At 37.9% G+C, this 22842-nt stretch overlaps 1 protein-coding gene across 9 annotated transcripts in view; it reads left to right on the forward strand.

The window, feature by feature from the left end:
• Window positions 1-895: 895 nt before the first annotated feature.
• LOC130187185 (triadin-like) overlaps window positions 896-22842 on the forward strand; it is a 33246-nt gene continuing 11299 nt past the window's right edge. For 2 of the 9 annotated variants that reach the window (XM_056404567.1, XM_056404570.1), the window contains exons 1-27: window positions 898-1391; window positions 7416-7631; window positions 9248-9298; window positions 10679-10804; window positions 10903-10929; window positions 11938-11964; window positions 12606-14192; window positions 15175-15312; window positions 16233-16418; window positions 16511-16573; window positions 17590-17628; window positions 17942-17971; window positions 18084-18152; window positions 18409-18444; window positions 18538-18585; window positions 18718-18771; window positions 18879-18926; window positions 19065-19328; window positions 20404-20451; window positions 20552-20590; window positions 20772-20804; window positions 21318-21368; window positions 21496-21531; window positions 21656-21703; window positions 21781-21828; window positions 21971-22093; window positions 22212-22247. In XM_056404567.1, the coding sequence (XP_056260542.1) occupies window positions 1373-1391; window positions 7416-7631; window positions 9248-9298; window positions 10679-10804; window positions 10903-10929; window positions 11938-11964; window positions 12606-14192; window positions 15175-15312; window positions 16233-16418; window positions 16511-16573; window positions 17590-17628; window positions 17942-17971; window positions 18084-18152; window positions 18409-18444; window positions 18538-18585; window positions 18718-18771; window positions 18879-18926; window positions 19065-19328; window positions 20404-20451; window positions 20552-20590; window positions 20772-20804; window positions 21318-21368; window positions 21496-21531; window positions 21656-21703; window positions 21781-21828; window positions 21971-22093; window positions 22212-22247 (3490 nt within the window). In that variant the 5' untranslated portion in view covers window positions 898-1372. Of the gene's footprint in view, window positions 1392-6088; window positions 6258-7415; window positions 7632-9247; window positions 9299-10678; window positions 10805-10902; window positions 10930-11937; window positions 11965-12605; window positions 14193-15174; window positions 15313-16232; window positions 16419-16510; window positions 16574-17589; window positions 17629-17941; window positions 17972-18083; window positions 18153-18408; window positions 18445-18537; window positions 18586-18717; window positions 18772-18878; window positions 18927-19064; window positions 19329-20403; window positions 20452-20551; window positions 20591-20771; window positions 20805-21317; window positions 21369-21495; window positions 21532-21655; window positions 21704-21780; window positions 21829-21970; window positions 22094-22211; window positions 22248-22842 lie in introns of those variants that run through there. The other 7 variants (XM_056404568.1, XM_056404575.1, XM_056404569.1 and 4 more) reach the window with 7 other exon arrangements.

Below are 22842 nucleotides of genomic sequence, written 5' to 3' on the forward strand. Positions count from 1 at the left end.
AAAACCCCAACACAATCCAACAAAATCATGACCACTTCAGGCAACGATTAGCAACCAATAGCCAGGTGTGCAAAGGTGCACCACAATAAATACCTTTGAGTTTGAAAGTGTGTGCAGTTCATTTTGTTGAGATTTCAAACACAAGTAAAAGACAGGGAGAGTGATCAGGGAGGCAGTCTAATGACACCAGGAGGCTTTTTGCCCTGTCTTCAAGTGTGATCATTTGGAACAGGTATAAACACTTTTGGCTGTTAACGTGGTTGGACGACAGGTTACACAAATGCTGATAACTTTGTGTTAGCTTTTTCAAGTTTCCTGCTCTATCATTCACAGACAAACAGACGTGGAGTCCTGTTGTATACTTTTAGTGCCATGACGTCGATGCAAATTAGACTTTACTTTGAGTATACTGCAGACACTTCAGCCATTCTGGTCTCTCTCTCTCTCTCTCTCTCTCTCTCTCTCTCTCTCTCTCTCTCTCTCGTTGCTTGATGACAGTTCATGCTCTGAGCAGTGGAGCTCTGGAGGAGGGGGATTAGTTAACATGGAGGGGGGGGGGGGCTGGGGGGATGGGGTGTTAAGGTCACGCCTCTAGCCTAAAAAGGCGAAGCAGAATACCAGCAGCAGCGATCCGCTCTAAGAATAACTCTGGGCCTGACGCTCAGACACATAGCGTGAATGCAACAGTACCTAATTAGATTTAGAGTTTTATAGGTGGCAATTGAAGGTTTTTGACAATAACAAATAAAGAGAAAAATGTTCAAGTTTAAGCAGTGTGAAAACCACTGTCCACACTGTAATCACTAGACTCCAGCAGCAACATTGGCTGGTGGGATAAAGTTACCTTGAAGCTCTCTCTCCCAATATCTCTTCCCTCTTTCCCTTGCATCGTCTGTCAGTCCCCGTGGTCGATCTAATTCTGTCAGAGCTTTTAGAGGGAGGGGGGGGGTACAGGCTGCTCTATCTACCACACCAGCCCCAACCAAGCAAAGGGTAAAGACACTGACCACCTCAACTTGGTCTCCGTCTGTCTCCTCAGAGTCATCCACTGGGACGGAAGTCACCTATCAGGACCACCTCACAGTCATCTGGACCCATCAAGAGTTTTTGACTTCTGGAACAACAAAAGAAAAGTGCAGAATTAAGTCCTGAGAATGGAAAAAGAGGTGTAGTGTTACCAGCGGTGGCCAAAGGGTTCAGATTTTCCACATATCCTCAGCACCAGCCATTCACATGACGTTGGTGGGTTGGAATTAAAGACTGGGATTAAATTACACAGACGAGTTGAGGATCTAATATAAATATTTGTTTTCATGGCAACATAATCTGCACAAAGGATTTACTGTTGGAATCGGACTTTTATTCTGAAACTATGACTGAAGCAGTTGAAGGTAAAGTATCATCACATTAAGTATTACCAGTCAATTTTATTACATAATAGAAGACTCTCATGGTGTAGATATGAAGTGGTGTGTGTTTTGTTTTGCACACAGACTCTGTGATGTTGTGCTATCTGGTGTGTAGGGGGATTTCATGATTGGAAGCATCTAAAAATATGCCGCTATCATGTATCTGCTATTTGTAATGCAGCTTTAAGACCCCTGTGACATCTACTGTTCTGTATAAGATCAGTCAGCATCAACACTGTGCCTCCTGTAGCATGTAACCACATGGACTGACACTGCTGGGATACTATTTTAACTGTTTTTTGTCTGTGGATACTGAAATGAGGAGACGGACGGGTGTGGAAGCAGAGAGCAGCTGTGGTTGCCATTGAAGATTTCAAGCTTGCAGTCCTGAAATCTCATGAACGGCACAGCTCAATGATGCACCTACACAGGTGTTTTCACTTCATTTGGCTGATTAAACAGAATCTCAGCACCATGCGGGAATGTACTTGATTGACAGCCCCTTGATTCTCCAGTTTGCATCAATGCGCTTGTGAAGGCGGGACAACTCGCACCTTTATGATAGGCTTTTGGAGTAGGATTACTTCATGCATTGGTATTAATTAAGGGATAATTAAAGGATAATTACCCAGTTATCTGGAACAAATCATTGTTTTCTTGAAATAATAACATAAATAGTGTATTGTCTCACTGTTAAATATTATGTTTGACAAAATAACAATATAATCTGAACACAAGGTCCTTTTACACAAGGTCTGGAGTTATCAGTCGCATCATGGTCTCAATCAGTAAAGGCCATTCACTGATGAAGACTGTAGCATTGGTTGAAAGCTCTGAAACAAGCTTGTAAGGGAAACATGTATTAAAATATTTTTTTCACGCAGCTGTTTCCAAAGGTCAAGAATGAACTTTTCACACTCAAAACTTGTACTCTCATGGTATTATTTATTCTTTAAAGAATCCAATTAACAATGTAAATAACTGTTGGCTTACAGTTACCTCTTAATTATCTCCTTACTACAAGAAAAAATAAATGGTGATAAAAGTCAAGATCACAAAATGAAATGTTTTGAAACCACAATAACAGCCCATAATATTTTACCAGTGACTTGTTATGCACAAGAAAGATCTTCATGTTAAAGCATTTTGGAAAACGTGCTATAACTTTTAGCTTGGTTTATCTGTGCAAATATGAGATGTGCTGATATTATGATGCTTGTTCCGTTTATATTCAAAGGCTGTTGAATCTATAGCTTCTTTTTGGCAGCAAGTTTTTGTCTAAGAGTAATTATGGGAGTTATGACTGTCAAGTGAATACACAGATCAGGTCAGTCAGAAGTGTTGACAAAGTGTTTACACAACAGTCCATAGTTAAGGAAGTGAATTGGTTTCTGTGAGGTAGTGAACCAATATCAAATATAAATATCTGACTTTAAATGGAGACAATCCCATAGGAAAAAGTGGAAAAACAAAAAATGAATGGACAGTCTGCAGTGTCCAGACTAACATAACACCAGATGCACTAATGCTAGATGGAGACATGGAAACAGCTTCAATCAAGCTGCTAACCTGATTAATAGCATCAAGGTTCAGCTATGTTCTCTTATTAAGGACATGTTATGACTACAGTTCCCTGTATTCTGACCGGATAGGTAACCACAGGCTCTTAATGACCGCTCTGAGCTGAGCTGCCATGGATACCCAGTGAGAATAACAACAGAAATCTCATCCGCAGTCCGGAGACAAGTCAGCCATAAAAGGAGGAATCGTACATGGATGGTTGATCAAACCATTTAGAGTTGGATTTATTTTGAAAGTGGTGGCCAAGTCTAAAAAGGGTTGATTAGATATTTTGTGTGTAATTTTGACATCTGATCTGAGGGTTTTGCTGAAGAAGTTCACAATGGTCAGAAAAGGTCAAAGGGTCAGGAACAGTGTTTCAGTGGTTTATTGTATACCACTAAAAAAAGGAAATGGAGAGTGGATTTTACATTAGTGCTGCACAACAATGTAAATTCACAAACATAAAACCACAATATCTATTTAACAAGATGGCCAATGAGTAAAAAATGTGAGTTGACAGAGCTAGATTGATGGTCACTGGGGTCCCATATTTCATAGCAATCTGGCCAGTGGTTTTAAAGATACAATAATCTAAACCAAAGTGTTGCACAAACTGACCAACTATCAGCAGACATCATCACATGACTACAGTATGTGGTCAAATCCATCCACCCAAGCCTGAAAGAAAAAGCAAAACTCTCTTAACTGTAACTGCTGCTGAAATGTCCTGCATCAGCTATTCCAGTGACTCTCCCCAGTGATTGACAGTCAAAGGGCTGTGGATCATGTCTCTCAGAGGAAGACTGTGCAGCAGTGCAGCTTGTTGGATCTGTAGCATAATGACTCACTCAAAAAGTCAAAAAATAACTTTGGCAACACCTCAAACACTGAAGAGTTTGTGCTGTTAGGGCTAGGGTTAGTTATTTAGGGTTAATATTAATGAGTACAGCTTAAAGGAAGTGTAACTGTGACTGGGATGTTTCTATTTGTAGTTTGTGTACGTAGGCTATTTACCATCTCTTCATTAACTTGCATACTGGCTAATTCTAATTTACAATTAGTTAATTTACTATTTCTAATTTACACTGTTACACTGTTTATTAACAGTAAATTTCTAAATGTATCCAGTGTATTAGCTCATAAAATATCCATCTATGCGTGAACCAATCAAGGTACATTTATGATGGTTATTATTAGCCTGGCTGCTTGTTAACATAGGCTATCTAGCACGACAGTAGTGTGCAAAAGAAGTATGACATGACATGTATTATGACTTATGTTATTACATTATATGACGTCAATACAAAACCTTTATCCTGATTATATTTTTATATTATGAAATTTGCTATAATGAATATTGTAGCTTATACTCCCTGTCTTCTAAATATTTTTGAACATTTTGTCACACATGAAAGTTACTCATGTCTTATCTCTCGTGTTACACAAATGATATGAAAATCCAGCAATTTGCTTTTTAGTTTCAGGCTCAGTAACCATAGCGCTGTTTAAGGTGAAAATCTAATGGGAGTGGTGACACTAGATAAATGTTTAAAGGGTTACCAAAATTGGGAGTTGCTTGGGACAGGCAGAAAGACTGACATCATCATCCTTGGGCCGTATATCATACTGCTTAAAAAGTTCATATTGCAGAGGGGCCATCCATTAATTTGCCATGCACAGAATTTTTCTTTATATTATTTTCTAAAATAAGAATTATTTTACTTTTACTTTACATTTGAAAAAAAGGACAAGTAACCCCATTGACATTTTTCAGGACATTTAGTCACACTTACTAAAACCTTCAGCCGTCCAGTGTCATGACAGTCGTCCCACAGCAGCCTCTGGGAGGCTTCAAATGTGGTCCCTCATATTTTGAACTGACCTGTTGGAGTCAGAGTAATGAAGTTAGACAGACGTGTGTGCGTGTCTGTGTGTGTTTAGAGTGCTGCTAAGCTGTTTGAGCCAGCAGTAAAGGAGTAATCTACAGTAGCTGCCAAATGTGAGCTGAAGAGAGTCAACAGGTGGTCTGAACTCTCCTAACACAGCCACAGTGACATTAGCAACTAGCACTTTATGACAAAATGAGACTAAATGAATCCACTGTCTTATATCTTTATGAAAGAGAGTCATTAAAATGATGCACTGTTGAAAATGATTGCTTACAGGTAGACTACTTGTTGTGTCTTACTATGTTGTATTATCATAAACTTTATAACTAATTTCAAGCAAATTAAAACACAAAACAGATAGCGCCGTTTCCATATTAAAAAAAGTGCAAGACTGGGTCAGTGTTAAGAGTCTGTTTGGAAACTAGTCAGAAATGTAGCTGTCAACTTTCTGACCCTAAATGCTACTTGACCCACTTTCCACACAACTTCAGGTAGACACTTTCTTCTGAAAATCACACCCTGTGGCATGAACTGTAACTCGAAATATAAATCATAGTGCTAGACATGTATGAATACTGGAAAATGTTTATGTACTGAGAAATTAGTTATCAGAATATAAGCTGTAAGTGTACAGCTATCCAGGGAACTAAAAATACAAATTAGTTAAGGCTTGTACAGTAACAAGGAAACAGGATTCACAAAACAATAGACTATGGTCAAATTACCATATTGTACCTCATGCTATGCTATGCTAAGAATAAATGAACTAATTCACGCTTCAACAGTCGTAAAACAAATATAAATAGGTAACACATACAGACAATGTAGCAACAAAGGCATTTAAAGAGATAATAGAAGATACCTCTCAATATTTCCTTGGTCACATATTTGACAAAATTACAGATTTAACGTCAGTCCATTGCCAGATGCTGCTGCTGCGGCTGCTGCTGCTATGGCAACACAATGTTTAACTGAACGCTAATTGTTTAGAGTTGAGGTTAAGGTTAGGATTAGAGCTAAAATAACACCAAATTTAAAGAATGTGCTTTTCAACACTGGTGGCAGAATACTATAATACTGAAATCAGGAAACTTTGGGCTTTTTTTTTTTTTTTTTTTACATCCTTCGTTAATTCTTTTGGCAAATTTGCTCGATTGTTTTGTCTCAATTCTTTAATCACCCTCCATCTGTCATAAACCCACAAAATGCTACTAGCACAGCACCAGTTAGCAACTAGCTTAGTAGCGAAAAAAGTGAAACATCTAATATTAGCAGTTAAAGAGACAGATATTCTTCTCAGCGTTGTTGTAGAAGCAACAGAGCTGAAATATTGGACTCACACGTCAGGTGGACGCCAACTTTACTTCAAACGAAGGCTAATGCCCCTCTGTGTCAGGTAGATATGGAAGTATGAGGGGCAGCTGTTTGCTAACTCCTTAGCGTAACAACTTCGTGCTAGCAATATGTCAAGGCTAGCTTGGTTTGTCTTCTGTCCCCTAGCCCCGAGTGGCCGACATTCTTTAAACAATTCTTTAAAGACACATTATCTGTTTATTTACTCCTTACTGTTACATCAAAGTTACTCCAAACTTTAATACCTAATCGTCTGAATACTTTGCTGTTAAGTGTTGTTATTGCGACCTGCCGCTCTCTACAATTGTAGTTTAACTGTTTAATCTGGTTGTCTGTTTTGCCTCAATCACTTTGTAACATGTTTTCAAAGCTCTGTGTAAACTCTTAGTCATTATAATACCCTCTATTGAACCCATGATCAAGTTGTAAGCACAATGTGATTAATTTATTCACATGTAAATCAAGAATATAAACTGCATTGAATTGAAATGTTGTCAATTCAACCTCACAACAGAACCACCATGAGAATAAAGGGAGTTTTAAGTTTATTAGGTCCACAATGTTAAAACTGATATAGCCTAATGCAGTAAAACCTGCCTAAAAGAAGGTTATAATGTTCAGTTTTTGTTGAAACTGTTTCAGAGAGGTGTTGATTGACTTCATTGTCACTTTGGAGGATGTAGTTTGTAGTGCTGTTGAACTGTATTGCATTATACTGAGTTGTGTTTCTGATATTTAAATTCCAATACAGTTGTATTCAAAGGTCGCCCCCCCCCCCCCCCCCCCCAGGCAGATTACATGTTTTCAAGTGGGATGAAATAAATTAAACCCCCACAGCAAACAGATATTAAAAATGAGCCTTTCTTCAAATGTCAACTTTTTAGTTTTTGCACACAACTGTATATGGGGTTGACAAAATATTGGAAACAGCTCAGGCTCTCAGTACGTTGCATTACAGTTCAACAGCACTTCAGTACAGCCTCCATTAGTAGATGTACCTAATAAACCGGCAAGATAATTATAATTAAGAGAATTATATCAAAACAATGTAAACAACACTGAATACTTCTAATATTAAAACACTGGCTGCACAGGCCAGCTAGCAGTGTGACTTTGTGGAAATGTATTAATTTAGTACTGTTCTATCAGCCACATTTGATGCAATGTATCTGACCATGGATTCTCATATTGTACCTCACAGCACGGTCGTCGACCACCACCACCACCATGGTCATCGACAATAAGAACGTAGACGCCGGGTCGCCGTCTGCACGGACCCCCAAGAAAACGTTCACAGATGACCTCTACTCTACTTTCAGCTCCCCGCTGGCCTGGATCTTAGTTCTGGCTCTCATCATTACATGGTCTTGTGTTTTTGTCATCATGTTTGATCTGCTGGACTACAAGACCATCTCAGGTATGGAGAGGTGTTTGTTGTTCGTTTTGTGGTTCTGCCCTATGTCACCTCCAAGCTTCTTGGTTTCAGATACAGGGGTGTATTCACTGGAGTCAGACACTGAAGAACAGCCATAGAGAAATGGGTTTTTGCTTCTTCCAGACTACATGTTGTATGGAAGTGTATGATGAATATACATTATCATACAAGTCAGGTTAGTCAGGCAGATCAGGCGTATTGTTGCACTAGAGGACCAAATGTGGGCCGGCTGTGGCTCACACTGCATATGCATATGGCTACGAGATGAGCTCTGTTCTGACAGTTAGAATTTCTGTGAATTTGAAATGAGATTTAGATCCAATTAGAGGCAAAAAACAAAAACAAAAACATCTCAGTGGTCACAAGTTTAACATCCAGGTAGTCTAGCAACCAGACTACCAATATGCATCTGGTGCAACTTAGAGATGTGCCAGTTATTGAAGCAACATAGGCTACTGTTCATTTCTGTGTGCAGGATGACATTCTTAAGAACCTTTTATCTTGTCCTACTTTGTGAGATCAACAGCTGTTTATATACGGTAGTCTTTTATGATGTAGAGATGTGGAAACTGTCTTTCAAAGATAGACCTGATGAAACAGTGCCAACAGGAACAAACTGAGAAGGTGTTGTAACCTAATGCCATGTTGGTCAGCAATGTGACGACTTAGCTGCAGGTGGATATGCCAGTTTATTTAATGACAATTTTGTCTGCATAGGTGTCATGCAAACAGAAAGACGTGCTTCTTTCTCACAGGCTTTTTTAAGTGGTCTCCAATCAGATGTTCATCCTGAAGCTGGAAAGATCTTTTGTGTTAGCTTAGCATAAAGTCATGTTGTTTTAAATGTACTGTCTTATCATTGATATTGTTTTTGTATCTCTCTCTTCTTTCTTTTTCATAATTTTCCTATGATTCTTTTATCTTTATGTTTCTGTACAACACATCAAACTGCCCTGATATAAAATCTACTAATGTTACTTGTTCATATGTTTTTCTGTAACAACTTCATCACTAAGATGCAAGCATTGGTTCAATTTCTCCTCATAACATTAAAACAAACAATGCTTCCATCATTTAATTAATTTCTGTTGTGTTCAACTTCTAATTATCATTCAATATTTCTAACCCTAACATGAACACCTACCATCATTTCCCAAATTTTTATATGAGATTTTCACCTTAAATTAAAAGAAATCCATGAAGAAAACTGGAACAACCTGGCAACAGCTAAACATAGGACTCCATACATTTTCCTAGACTGCAATACTGATAATGAAATATCTTCTTTATTCACAATGTCATCTTGAACAAGAGGACAAAAGAAGCATGAGGACAAATCAATGTGTGAATTGATTTTAAGAGAAATACCAAGTCCTCTTTTGTTCTTTCTGTCACAGTGGTCATTGAAATTAATATTGTGTTGCCAGGTGACAGGCCATAACTACTTTATCATCATCATACCGTCACAGTGTGAACACAGGAATATTTTTTATCTCACACTACCACTGCTTTTTTCTCCCTCTCTTCTTCCGCCCTCCTTCTCTCCTCTTTGTGCTTAATGTTGTTGCTTATTACCACTATGTTTCTCATCCAACCAGGTCACCCACCTCCTGCCGTCAGGAAGGTTTTAAAGGATTCAGGGCATAGAGGCAAGGCACCTTACCTGATACTAACTGCTCAGACCAGAAGCCTTTTGCTGATAAAAACCACTAACAACCTAACATTGACCGCTAATATTAGCTATCAATGTTAGACAGTCCTGCTTTCTTTCTGGTACTTACTCAAGTGTTCAGGTGTACAGTAACATGATGTCAAGGGTAGCTTGTAGTTTTACGTTGTAGATATATGTATTTGTTCCTGTTACTTGCATATTTCTGTGTGAAGAGGAAAAAAACTCTGGTTCAAATATTTGAAAAACCAAAATAAGGATTTTCCTTCCTGAAAAGAGAAAAAAACTTTTGGTTTTGAATATTTGAACTTCAGGCGAGCTTGATGTAACAAACATCAGCGTTCTGATCCTGTCGACAAAATTAGATAAATCAAGCTCTTCTGAAATCTCTACCTCTGTGTTTTAAAATGCATTTTACTGCTATACTTTTCTGTATGATATGTATTTATTTTATAATTCCTAGTGTTTATTTTGCCAGTTTGCCTTTTGTGTAAACCTGGTTGCATTCAGGGATAATAATTGTGAGATGTACAAAAAATTTTGACTTGTTTAAGAAAGATATAAAAACAAACAAAAGTGGAATCATGTTTAACTGATATATTGAATACAGAGTTTATACATTTCACACCACAGCTACAATAAAAATCGAACATGTTCACCGGTTGAGAGTTTCTCAGCCTTTCACCGGAGACTCAGATCTATGTGACAGCCCTGATTCAAATGAAATCATGTTTTGATGGTATTTGCACTGGGAACACTGGCCCTCCTTCATCAGACTGACTCGGAAACATCGGCATATTCAAGGACTGTGAGACTCCTGAAAACCTCTAATAGTATAAAGAAATAAATGAGCAGAGATTTGATGTCAGCTCAGATTCAGCTGTACATGCAACAGCTGTTAGTGTAGAAATTTTGAGATTTTCTTTTAAAATCTTATTTAGTAGCCTTTAAGACTTTAATGTGATGTGGAATTTCTTTTTTTATGTTGATGAATGGTAACTCGATGAATGAGGGTCAATGTGATTTTTGGTAAAGGCTATTTGCACATCAGTATGCTATGTAGAAGGCCTTTTGCAATGGTTAAACTGGAAGGTGGGTTACAACCACTCAGAATGTGACATTGATAAATTCATGAAATGAGTTTAGTTGGTGTTGCCCCACCTCAGTTTAACCTTTCGCTGTAGAGTTCACGTTTGAGAATGAGAGCTTTGTCTGCACTGAGGAAATGTAAAAGTGAGAGGTAAGAGGCTCTTACTGATAATGCATTTGTTTTGTTTGGTCAAGAACAACTAGGAAAACAACTTCAGCCAAAAAATGAGTGACTAAATCAGCTGTTGTGTTCATGTCCCTGCTCCACCAGGAGGCCTCACCAAGATCGGCTCGGACCCCGTGAAGGCGGTGAATGATGCTGTGGAGGAAACAGCAAATGTGATCAGTGTAATATTAAAATTTGCTGCGAACCTGATCGCGCCTGAAGAAGATGAAGGTACAGTCACTCTGCACATGGTAGAAAAAACACACATGGAGCTCCTGATATATTATAGTATTGTTATTTCATACTCATTTCTCTCTACTCTTCTCTAGGAAATCTATACGCAGTAAGAAAAAAAGGTTTGTACTGCTACTGTTTTTGATTTTATTTCCTTTTGCAATGATCATACAGCTATAGAACAAGAAATGACTGCTCGCTGCTTTTTGAATGTCTTGTTCATGCTGCACTTCATTACATGTGCTGTCCTTTACATTATTATTAGAACAATCAATGTAAGCTCCTCAAGAAGGAGTGATTTTTAACTGCTCATGTACAATCTACACCCAGAAATGTATTTCCCACACTTATAAGTCTGGTGTACCTAAAGTTTATCTCATGGTTGTTCTGGTGATCATTTAAAAACCCACAAAAGATGCTGCTTTGATGAATGAACAGCACATGTACTGCAATTTTTCATGATGTGTCTTAAAGAATCTTTCTATTTTGATCTATAGATCTTTTGCAAACAAAAGATTTATAGATGAAATAGATGAAAACTGATGGAAAATAATGCCGCTGCAAGAAGCTGCTACTTTCACAGACATAGTTTTGCTATAACAGACATACATGGATCTAGGTGACCACATGGCCAGTTGGTTATCATCATGGTGGTAGTTTTAAACTGACTTTATGTATGAACCATCTCAAAGATTCAAGATGGTTGGAGGAGGAGGAGGAGGAGGAGGAAGTGGAGGTGAAGATTAAGAAAGCAAAAGGTACAATGTCTACAATGGCTTTATTTGTGGGTATGTGTAGATTAACTCTACAAATATAATGACTGATGAGTCCTGTCCCCACCCTGTAACAGTAGACTAATGAAGGCACCAAGCAGGAAACCACAGTACTCGACCAATGTGATGTTTATCTTCACTAGCTGCACTGATATAGCTAACTTTCCTTTCTAAAAAGATTCTGTTTCTTACTAACTTTCTTTGCTAACTGCTGCCACTAACCTATTAAACTTCTAATGAAAGTTATAATATACTGTATGTGTATGTGTATCTAAACTTTAGCATGTTTTATCCAGTGAAATCTGTATTTTTGTTCTTTTATGTTGCTGATTTTCCATTTCTCTTTTTGTATTCTAGGAGAATTTCTACCGTCTCGAAGTAAAGGTCTGTACCTCTTTGTTGAAGATATTCATGTACATTTTAGCTTGACTGCTTAAAGTGCTAATGGTGGCCAATTTCCTTTTAATAGCTACTTCACGAGCTATGTGTTAGCATTCATTTACACTTCAGGAATTACTTTGGTATTGTAACCTTTTTATATGTACCCATTAACTCAACCTTGAAGTAGTTTCCCTCAGCTTTACGTAGTGTTGTATTATCTTTTAGCTCATTGTTGTGGTTTTCTTTGCTGTTAACTCTCACACTTTAATCAGTGTTGTTCACTGCAGCAGCAGGCAGCTGATAAAAAGCTCTGATAAAGCCACTGCATACTACTTTCCCAGCACCAAACGACAAACAGACCAAGTTAGTGACCATTCTGTAGACTGTGGTGCATGATATATTTTTAGTTGATTTCAGTTGTTGTCATTTCATCACCACTTACAGCACCGTAAATATTCTTAATGTGGAAGATTAACGTTTCCCATTCTTGCCCCCCTTGCTTCAGGGAAATTCAATTTTTCAACTCAATTTTATTTGTCATAACATACATTATCCCAAGGGTGAGGTCGAGACCTTACAATATTATAGAGAGAAACTCAACAGGTAACCATAAACATGATTTTTGATGACTTTTTTTTTTACAGTCTTAGAGATGCAAGCAAAGAAGAAAACACCAGTGGCTGAAGTTGTGGAGGAGGAAGAGGAGGAGGGAGAGGAGGGAGACGAAGAGGAGACTGCTGGGGAGGAGGAGGAAGAGGAGGAAGAAGAGGAGGAAGAACTAGAGGAGGAAGGGGCGTATGAGGAGGAGGAATATTATGAGGAGGAGGAAGATTATGAGGAGGAGGAAGATTATGAGGAGGAAGAGTATGAGGAGGAGGAGGAGGAGGAGGAAGGAGTGGAGGAAGAGGTAGGCGGAGTTGAAGATGATGAGGAAGACGAAGAAGAAGAGGCAGGAGCAGATGCAGTGGAGGAAATGGACAAAAAGAAAAAGGAGGAGGAGGAAACTGATGAAGATGATGAAGATGATGAAGGTGAATCAAAACAGGAGGCAGTAGAAGAGGTGGATGAAGACGATGAAGATGAAGATGATGTCAAAGAGTCTGCTGAGGAAGCTGCTGATGCTGATGCTGATGATGATGATGATGATGATGATGATGATGATGATGATGATGAAGAAGTTTCTCCTGAACCTATTTCCACTTCTGAGGATGAAGAGTCGGCAGCATCTCCTGATTCTGAGTCTGACTCACCTGTTGATGTCAAAGACAGCGACAAAGACGTCGCTCGACCTGTCGATGATGATGAAAAAGACGATGAAGAACATGATGAAGACGATACCAGTGATGATGCATTCACTGACACCTCAGATGTCACTGAATCTGAACTTCTTTCCAGCGAAGAGGGAGACGAGAAGGATGATGACGACGATGATGATGAAGACGATAGATTAGCTGAGGGTGTCGCAACATCTGATAGCGATGATGTCATTGCAGAAGACAGCGATGACGACCTGGAGCTTGATCTTCCTCCTCAGCCTGCTGTCAAAGACGACGACAAAGATCTGGAAGAAGACATTAAAGTTGCTGAAGACACTGATGAGGATGAGGATGATGATGATGAGGATGATGATGATGATGATGATGATGATGATGATCTGGACAGTTCAGATGAGGACATCTCTGTTGCCTCCTCTGAGCACTTTGCAGATGATGAACATGACGAGGAAGACAGTGACCTCAAAGACTATGACCTCGACATTGACAGCAACCTTGACATAGACGTCCACATTGACCTTGACGATGATCATGACAAACTTGATGATGTCATTGAAAAGGAGACAGATGATGATGAAGATGATGATGATGATTATAAGGAAGTTGATGTCTCTCCCTTTGAGAGTACAGACAGTGGAGTCTTAGGCGATGATGATGACGACATTACTCTTAAAACAGATGAAGAGTCTGTTGGAGAGACTGTCTTCAGTGATGACGTCTCCTATGATACGACAGACGACGATGATGATGATGATAAAGATATTGATATTGATACCAGCTCGTTTGAGTTCACCTTTGATCAGGAAGAAGAGATCAAAGAAACATTTCTTGACACTGAAAAAGATGAAATCACATCAGAGTCCTTAGTCAGTGAGGATGATGAAGATGATGATGATGTTGATGATGATGATGAAGATAATGAAGATGACGATGATGTTGGTGACGTCTTGCTTACAGGTATAGTGCAGCATCACTGCTTACTTTAATTGTGAGTTATATTACCTTTTTACTCGTTACTGATTGGCTGCCAGGTTTCCATTCAAATTATAATCAATGTCAAGAAGTAAATGACCCTTTTAAATCAATATTACATCAATTATATTGATAATATAATAATGCAATAACATATTATAGAAAAGGAGAAGTGTAAATGTGGATTTGTAGTGTGCTACATTGTATTTATTATATTTTAAATATTATTTTTTTAAGAAATGTATTAGCAGAGACAAATAAATAGATGATTAATTGAATTGCTATCAAAAAATAGAAATAACTAAAAATAATGTATTTTATCAGGTTAAATAAAATCCAGCTAACTTTCCTAACCTACAATGTTGCCCGACATATCACAATAGGCATGTAAAAACACTAACATTCAAATTTTTCCTGTATTGGAAATGTATTTCAGTATTCATTTGAAAAAGCACTGATTTCAGTTCCCTTAAAAAAGGCCTTAGTAGTTATCAAAAAATCTTAAATGTAATTCGCAAAAGTCTTCTATTTTTCCAGCCTGCCGTTTTTGTATATGAAAACTGTAAAATCCCGGGTGCTATGGTTTCAGATGTTGGAATGTTCAATACATTGTTTATTATTTACTGGTCGACCAATCCATCTATTTTGTGCTGCTTATCTAGGTCCCGGTTGTGTTTGATGATTAATTAATAATATTATCTGGAATCATTGTTAGACACAGGTGCAAAGTGCTGACAAAAATTTATATAAATGTCAACAAATGAATATATGTTGTAAATAACTCTAGGTCATATTGTCTCCACAGGTTTTCATTGATATCCTTTATACTGTAGCTGTTTGTAGAACCAGTAATAAATTACGTTTTATATGGTCGTTAAAAAAGTCTTTAAATGTTACATTTAGCTTGGTGTGTGTGTGTGTGTGTGTGTGTGTGTGTGTGTGTGTGTGTGTGTGTGTGTGTGTATAGCCACCACTGCAGCAGCCTTCACTGTCCACGAGGCGGCAGTAAAGACTGAGGCAGATGGGGATGAGGACGAGGACGAGGACGAGATCAGCCAGGCTGATGATGAAGACCAGACTGAGGAGGATGAGTCGGAAGAAATCGGTGACTATCACATCTATTATGTTTCTATGTTTTACATACTGTTAAAGCAACATGAACGAAAACATTATTGAAATGTCTCTCATCTATGGGTTCCTTTTGAAAACCTTTAGTTAAGATTTATAGGTATTGCCATCACTGTAGCTGAAGTGAAGTGCATACATTTGATGTTTAGTATTTCTAGAGGACCATTCATGTATGGAACTGCCAGTTTTATGTATTTTTTATGCATTAAACCTTGTCTTATACTGTATAAAACCCTTTTAAAGAAATTCAGAGGTTCTCTATCTGACTATCTCTGATATTATGTAGCAAATGAAATCTATTGTTTCTGCGATTTTCCCTCTCACAGTCATACTTCACTTCATACAAGAGCTTCAGCCTGTCATCTACACACAATCCTCATTTAAAATAAAGGAAGTTAAACATGAAATTAAATGCATTGAACGGTTCATCCAAGCCAACATCATTTTGGATCATTCTTTTCACTTTATTGCTAAATGATGTGCTTTTTACCCACACTTTGGCTGTTATTTCTCCTCTGCTGTGTAAATTTATTGAAAGCACCAAATCACAAAGTTCTTCATTAAATTTTTTTGTTGCTGTTTTGAGCATTCTACAATTTTATGCCGGTGTGCTGTAGTTTTGGGAAGTTTTAGATTTGTTTTCCATTAGCTGAGCCTGAAGCTTCCTGCCCAGTCTGAAGGAAAAGACTGACTTTATGAAACATGACACCTACATTTGTTCCACATGAGCGACAGGGACAAAATAAAGATCTAAAACGTCAAACTATCCCTTTAATATCTCTCTCATCGTGGTTAAGTATGAAAACTCTGTATGTTATTTATCAGTCCATAACTGTGAATGTAGTCAGTCACCTTATTTCACATCTTACAAATGCATGTTGCTGCTTTCACCCTCAGTTACCAGTCAGCCTGCTGCTCTCGAGGAGGAGCAGCAGGGAGACGATGAAGAGTCGATGGCTGGAACACAGAAATCTGTCGATGAGCCAGAAGATGAAAAAGAGGAGTACGATGAAGATGACGATGAGGAGAAGGCGACGGTGGATGTGATTAAGCCTTTGCCTGAACCCGAGGAGGAAGCCACAGGTCATAGACTTTGGACGATTACAGCTATTTTATCGTATTAATTGTAACATATAAATTCAATGTGAGTCTAACCGTCTGCTTTGTGATTTCAGTGTGTTCCTGTATGCACTCTGCCAAGACCAAAGAGTCTGCAACCAAGAGCACAGAGAAGAAAGGTCTGTGAAACTCTCACATCTTTATCTTAATACATTCACTGTCACTGCTGAGGGGAATTCAGTATTGTTTGGTACCACTAGTGGAGACCAGGAGGAGATCCTGTTGCTGTTAATGGTGGCCTCAGATTGACACTAATAACAAAATAATCAAATTGTCACAAAGGAGCAGAGATTCAGACAGGTATTTTTATAATAATATAATGCAATTATAAAATACTGAATACCTAAGAAACATTTTAAAGATCGGAGAGTCATTCAACATGTACTGATAGGTCCATTTCTTTCTATCTTTATTCATTTATTCATTTATTTTTGTACAAAATAAAGTTAAAGCACTGTTTTCTATTCATTCTGTTTTTACTTTGTAAATGTTATATCTACACCTAAGGAACTTTATATGTAACAGAGACAATAACATGTATCGTAAAGCATTGTTTAGGCCAGTAATCCAATTTATTAAGTTCATTTGTTGCATGAAAACTATTTTTTTCAGCCGTGCATTTGATTGAGTGCTCAACAATTTATTTATAGAAATATTATCATTACAAACAGCTTTAAAGTTTGATTGAAATGTGATTGCACTTGCCTTTCTTATTTAGTATCGATCAGTCAGTTTCAGTATTTTCTCTCCCATAGAGTTGAATTATGTTTAGTTAGTTTGCAGACATGAGTTAATTCAAAAATAATGGCACAAATTTGATATTAGTGTCGAGATCAAATGTGTAGAAAAACAGCTCCGCACACATACAGTATGTATTTTTATTGTGTTAGATTTGCACCTGTTGCATTTGGATTTAGTTCAGTAGCAGAAACTTTGGATTCAATATTTTCTCTGTGAGTTATTTTATATCTGCTGATAGTGGTAGAATATAAACTTCAGGTTGGTACGATAAATGCAGGTTTGTATCCTGCTGTCTGTGGAGCAGCGGCAGACATACATCACTGTGAGAAGTCTGGTGTTTGCTGTCGAAGCCTAGTGTAACTTTAAATCTGTGATCTCATGTTTGTGTTTTCAGATGCTCCCAAGAGGGTTTCAGCTGTGAGAAGGAAAAAAGGTGACGAGACACATTTCAGGTTTTGACTGAAGGGATTCCCGTTAGAGCCACCAGACAAAACAACAAATGCAAATAAAGTTAATGTATGATAAGTGTCTTTGAGCAACCTGCATCTCTTAAGCTACAGCTAAACACTCACTGATGGAGTAGACTGGAGGCTAAATGCTACTTCAGAGGCAGAAATCAGGGCAGGAAAGTCTTTAATCACCACAAATTTGAAACTCGTTAATGTTTTTGTGACTATAATGAACAATTAATGATCATTTTAATGAAGCATTGTGAAGCTTTTATCCTTGTTAATTTTTAATTCCAGACCATGAAGATGAAAAACCACCAAGGAAGGGTAACACTGAACACTCCAAAATACCATCTTTATACCACAACTAAATGCATTAATCAATACTTGTTCTTACTGAGAAGTAAAACATGATAACACTTGCATGTGCTGTATCCAGGTCTTCCCAGAATTGCAGGTCTGCAGCCGAAAATCAAGAGGGTCAGGAGAATTCCTGCTCTGTTCAGAGGTACTGACACTGACTCCAGACATCTGATGGCCTCACTGTGAATCACTGAACATAATGACTGTGTCTGGGACTGAGGTGAAATCATGAGAAAACTGCAAAGAGTGTTGCAGGATGATAACGAGAATGGTTACAACAAATAGTTGTAAAACCGATATCTGACACGTCTACCAGCCATATCCAGTCTACCTTTACTTTTTCACTATTTCTGTCACAATTTTAATTGATGTTTTTTCTATTTTCAATTTACAACAAAAAGCCAAGAGAGAGGAGAAGACCAAGACGTCCAAAACAGGTCATTTACACTCATTCTGTGATAAGAGACGGTAAAATATTCATGACCATGTGGGGACGACTTGTTTTCACATCTGACTGTTTACACTGACAGAGACAGAGACCAAAAAACAAGAAGAGGTCCCAGAATCTGGACAAGAAGGTAAACCTATTATTTTCACTATGATTTAAAGGGAATGGAGGAACATCTGTTTGATAACTTTATTGCACTGAAGCCAAATTGTCATTTTGGAAGATTCAAAAAACCAAGTGTCTTCTGTCCTGTCTGTTTCAGTTGGCCCCTGCAGGCCTGCACCAGTCTACTGCCCGTCCCCTCCCGGCTGGTATGGTGAGTAGCAAAGACTATGGAAGCAGTTTGAAAAGTTATCACACAGAGGAAATTCATTTTTATAACTCAACCTGTTAAAAATGTCTAATGAACTCTTTATCTTCCAGTTCATCACATCGTCACAGACAACCCCTACCCTCCTCCAACCATGTCAGGTATTTATCAGCGATGTAACGTCCGTAAAAGACTCTTCCTGTGATTTTATACTCAACCAGTGTGATGTCATTTTCCTTCAGTTTTCCTGTCTCCTTCTGCTGGAAGATAAAAAACATATCATTTGTATTAAAATTCAGCTCCGTCTGCTCCTGTTCTGACCGTCCATCCTGGAGCTCCACAGATGCATCCTGTTTACCAACAGCAACCTCCACCTCCACCTGGGCTGTACGCTCAATATCAACCATATCCACCGCCACCGCAGCCGGTGATGCAGCCTCAACCAGAACCAGCTCAACCAGGTGAACCAGTCCAGCCTGAGGCCCCAGAACAAGAGGCTCCTGTTCAGCCTGAGGTCCAGACTCCAGCTGCTGAAGCCCAGCCAGCTGCAGCTCTGGTCCAGGGTGAGGAAGAGTGTGGTAGTTCATTTCATCAAAGCTGAGCCTTGTATTATATTTATACGTACATGTACAGTATATATTTTTTAATTACGGAAAAAGGAAACCACTATAAATGCAGATGTAAATCGTCATTTACAGAATTTGAGAGAAATCTGTTAAATCTTGTCACTCAAATCCAAAAAAAAAAAACATTTATAATTTTATATTTAAAATATAGTTTCACATGAAAAAACAGGATGGGTTAAAAGCACACAAAAGAGAGAGAAACAGACTTTATTCTGGAATAAATGATCCCATGCTTCAGAGATACAATCCAGTGTCAAGTATTAAAGATGAATTCCAGGAACAAAATGGTAAAAATGAGGTTCCTCTGCACAACAGAGGAGGTGGAACCTGTAAGACTTGCCCTGACTTTTATCTTTTTTAAATGCAGGTTAAAAACTTTGATTTATTTTTTGCCTGATCTTGAAAGACTCATTATTTTACACTTTGCAGTTACATCTTGTTCTTTTTTATTTCTGTTTTTTATCTTTATAATTTCTTTTAAAATACTTTCTATTGTTCAAATTTACATTTTGTTCTATGATTCGTTTACTTTAATATTTCCTCTCTATGTAAACCAGTCTGAAGTCCTATAATGTGTGGAGCCTTCTCCATATAAACTTGTCTTAAGAGTTAAGGGAGAAATTCTAAAAGCTCTGAAACTCACCACTACTAAACACCTTTGGTGTCCTAATCCCACATCAGTGAGATTGTGTTGCAGTTTAGTTTTTTATTTTATGCAAATTGAAGTTTATGTTTTTAAAACATTAAGTATTTGGGTCTACCGAGAGTAAATGATGAGTTTTCATCTCAAATCAAAATCTTTACCAAATTGAAAACGTAAATTTAACTGTAATAAAGTTCTTCTGTTCTTTCTTCAGAACTTGGAAACATTATTGAAATAAACAGTATAAACACATATCTTAGCCTCAGGATATGAATGAATGATTAAGATGTGAAATGTTACACTGCTGCTGTAACTATAATTTAAATGAAATCTTAATTTCATAATTCATCTAAACTCTTTTCATTAAAGATGCAGTGACTGTTGAGGAACAAGTGAAGGCTGCTCCTACCAAGAAAGGTACAAGCGATGTGATTATTTAATAATCAAAAAATGTAATTATGTCCTCCTTAATTACTGCACCGAACGATACAATAATTAATATGTGATCATTTTCCAGCTGCAAAGAAGAAAACAAAGACTGCTGATTCAGACAAAGGTGCTGTATGAGTCCCCTGATCCACTAAATGCTTAATTTGTCAGCTAACTGGAATATTCCGCGTAACTAACTACAGCTGCAGCACTTAACACTGATGTACAATGACATAATGTGCTGTATGAATGTATTCATTATGGAAAATTAAGTCTGTATGGCCATTTCACTCCAATTATCCCCTCAGAGCCAGCAGCGGTCAAAGAGAAAACAAAGAAAGGTAATTTATGTTTACAGCCGGCTAGTTTGGTGTTTTCACTGCTCTACACTCGAATGTTGTTATGAATGACACAGGCAGCAAATTGGAGCTTTGCTTTGTTGTAAATATACACACAGATCTACAATCGTGAGCCAGATATGAATAACATAAATCAACACATTTGCCAATTTTAGATGCTGCTGATTCAAAAGACACAATCAAAGCAGCCACTACAAAGAGGTCCCATATAGTATAAAGGTCTCTGTCCATGTTTAGTGTGATTATAGATCAGCTCTAGGTTCTATATTAATACTGTGAAAGTATCAAAGCCTCAGTCCAGAGAGAAATGCACACAGCCTGTATTCAGAAACTGAGCCTTAAAACCAGCCGTCAGGACTTCTGGAACTTTGTGATGTCACAACAAAGCGGTCACTGCTCCAGCCATAAGAGAAAAACCAGGAATATGGGACCTTTAACTATGGATCTACATGTCTTGATGAATATAATGTTCTCATTATGTATTTGTTGTGACAGAGTCAGCTGCAAAAAAAGAGAAAGTCAAAAGTCCTACAGTAGCTAAGAAAGGTACTGAACATTTTTGTAGAATATGATATTCATATATTGTGGGAAAAACAAGGTTGATGCGTGGTTGTATTAAGTTCTTGAATAAATTTAATTTGGTAACAATATTTGACAATGTTTGTTTCTACAGAGCCGGTGAAAGAGAAAACCAAAACGGCTAAGAAAGGTAAAACATCAGAAAATTATATGAAAATCAACTCAACGATACTCATCTCCATCTTTAATGTGAAGTTAATCTTTAACTATGAAAGACAATTATTCAGGCCACTAATCACAATTTATTATGTTAGAGCCTGCAGCTGTGCAACAGAAGAGGAAATCATCCTCTGAAAAGACAGGTAACCACACACACTGATGTTCAGTAATTTGCATAAAGTCATTCATGAATGGAAACTAATTATTTTGCTCCTCTCAGAAGTGTCACCTGTCAAGAGCAAAGCCAAGACATCTACTTCCAAGAAAGGTAAAGCTATCAACATGTTTTCTAAAATGAAATGTTGTACTTGACTTAAGATTTCGATTATTTTATGTTAATGCCGATGCTTAACCGCAGTTTGGTCCAACTGATATAAATTTAAATCCAAGTGTTAATGTGTCTTCAACAGATCCAGATCCAGAACCACGTCCACAGCCGCTCAGACTGAGAACAAGACTAGAAACCATCAAGAGGGCGAATGTCACGTCTCAGGCCAAAGAGGAGAAACCTGCCAGGTCTTCGTCTGAACCAGGTCATACTGTTGTGTCTCTAATGTGGGATCCAACTATTTACCTTGAGCATTTAGGATTTCTCTGTGGAGCAGAGACTCTTGTACTGAAACTTTGTATGTCTGTCCGTTTTATTTTCAGCTAAGACAAGATCAAAATCAGTGGCAGATAAGAAAAGTAAGTTGTATTTGCTTGTACTTTTTTGTTTGTTTACTTGTATTTTAAATCCATGTCCTGTAGCTGCTTCCACGTGAATGAGACATTGATGTGGGATTCAAAACCTTGTTTTTCTGAGGATACATTTTCTCAAAGCTCAGGAGTTGAGAGATACTATACACTGACCTTTTCAAAGCATTAGTTCAACATTTGGAGAAAACTTTATTGTTAACTCTCACGTCTGTCTAGTAATAGTAGGGATACATCCAGGTGAAGGTTAGCTTAGCTTAGCTTAGCTTAGCTGAGCTTTTGCGTTTAGACTGGAAACAACAGGAAATGGCTAGCTTGGTTGTGTCCAGAGGGAACAGAATCTACCTACCAGCACATCTAAAGCTCAATAACTGACATGCCACATTTAAACCACACAAAAATAGAAGTGTAACAATGAGAAGTTGTGGTGTTACAGGTGGTTATGTGCTGCACTACTTTGTCTTGTTGTTAGTGTGAGATTTCAGGTAGGTGTTGATCCTGGCCAACAAATATTTGCTAAGCTAAGCTAAGCTAACCTAAGCTGCAGTCTTCTGACCAGACAGACCTGAGAGTGACATCAATCCTC

Source organism: Seriola aureovittata, chromosome 19, assembly GCF_021018895.1.
Source record: "Seriola aureovittata isolate HTS-2021-v1 ecotype China chromosome 19, ASM2101889v1, whole genome shotgun sequence".
In the NCBI taxonomy this organism is placed as follows: domain Eukaryota; kingdom Metazoa; phylum Chordata; class Actinopteri; order Carangiformes; family Carangidae; genus Seriola; species Seriola aureovittata.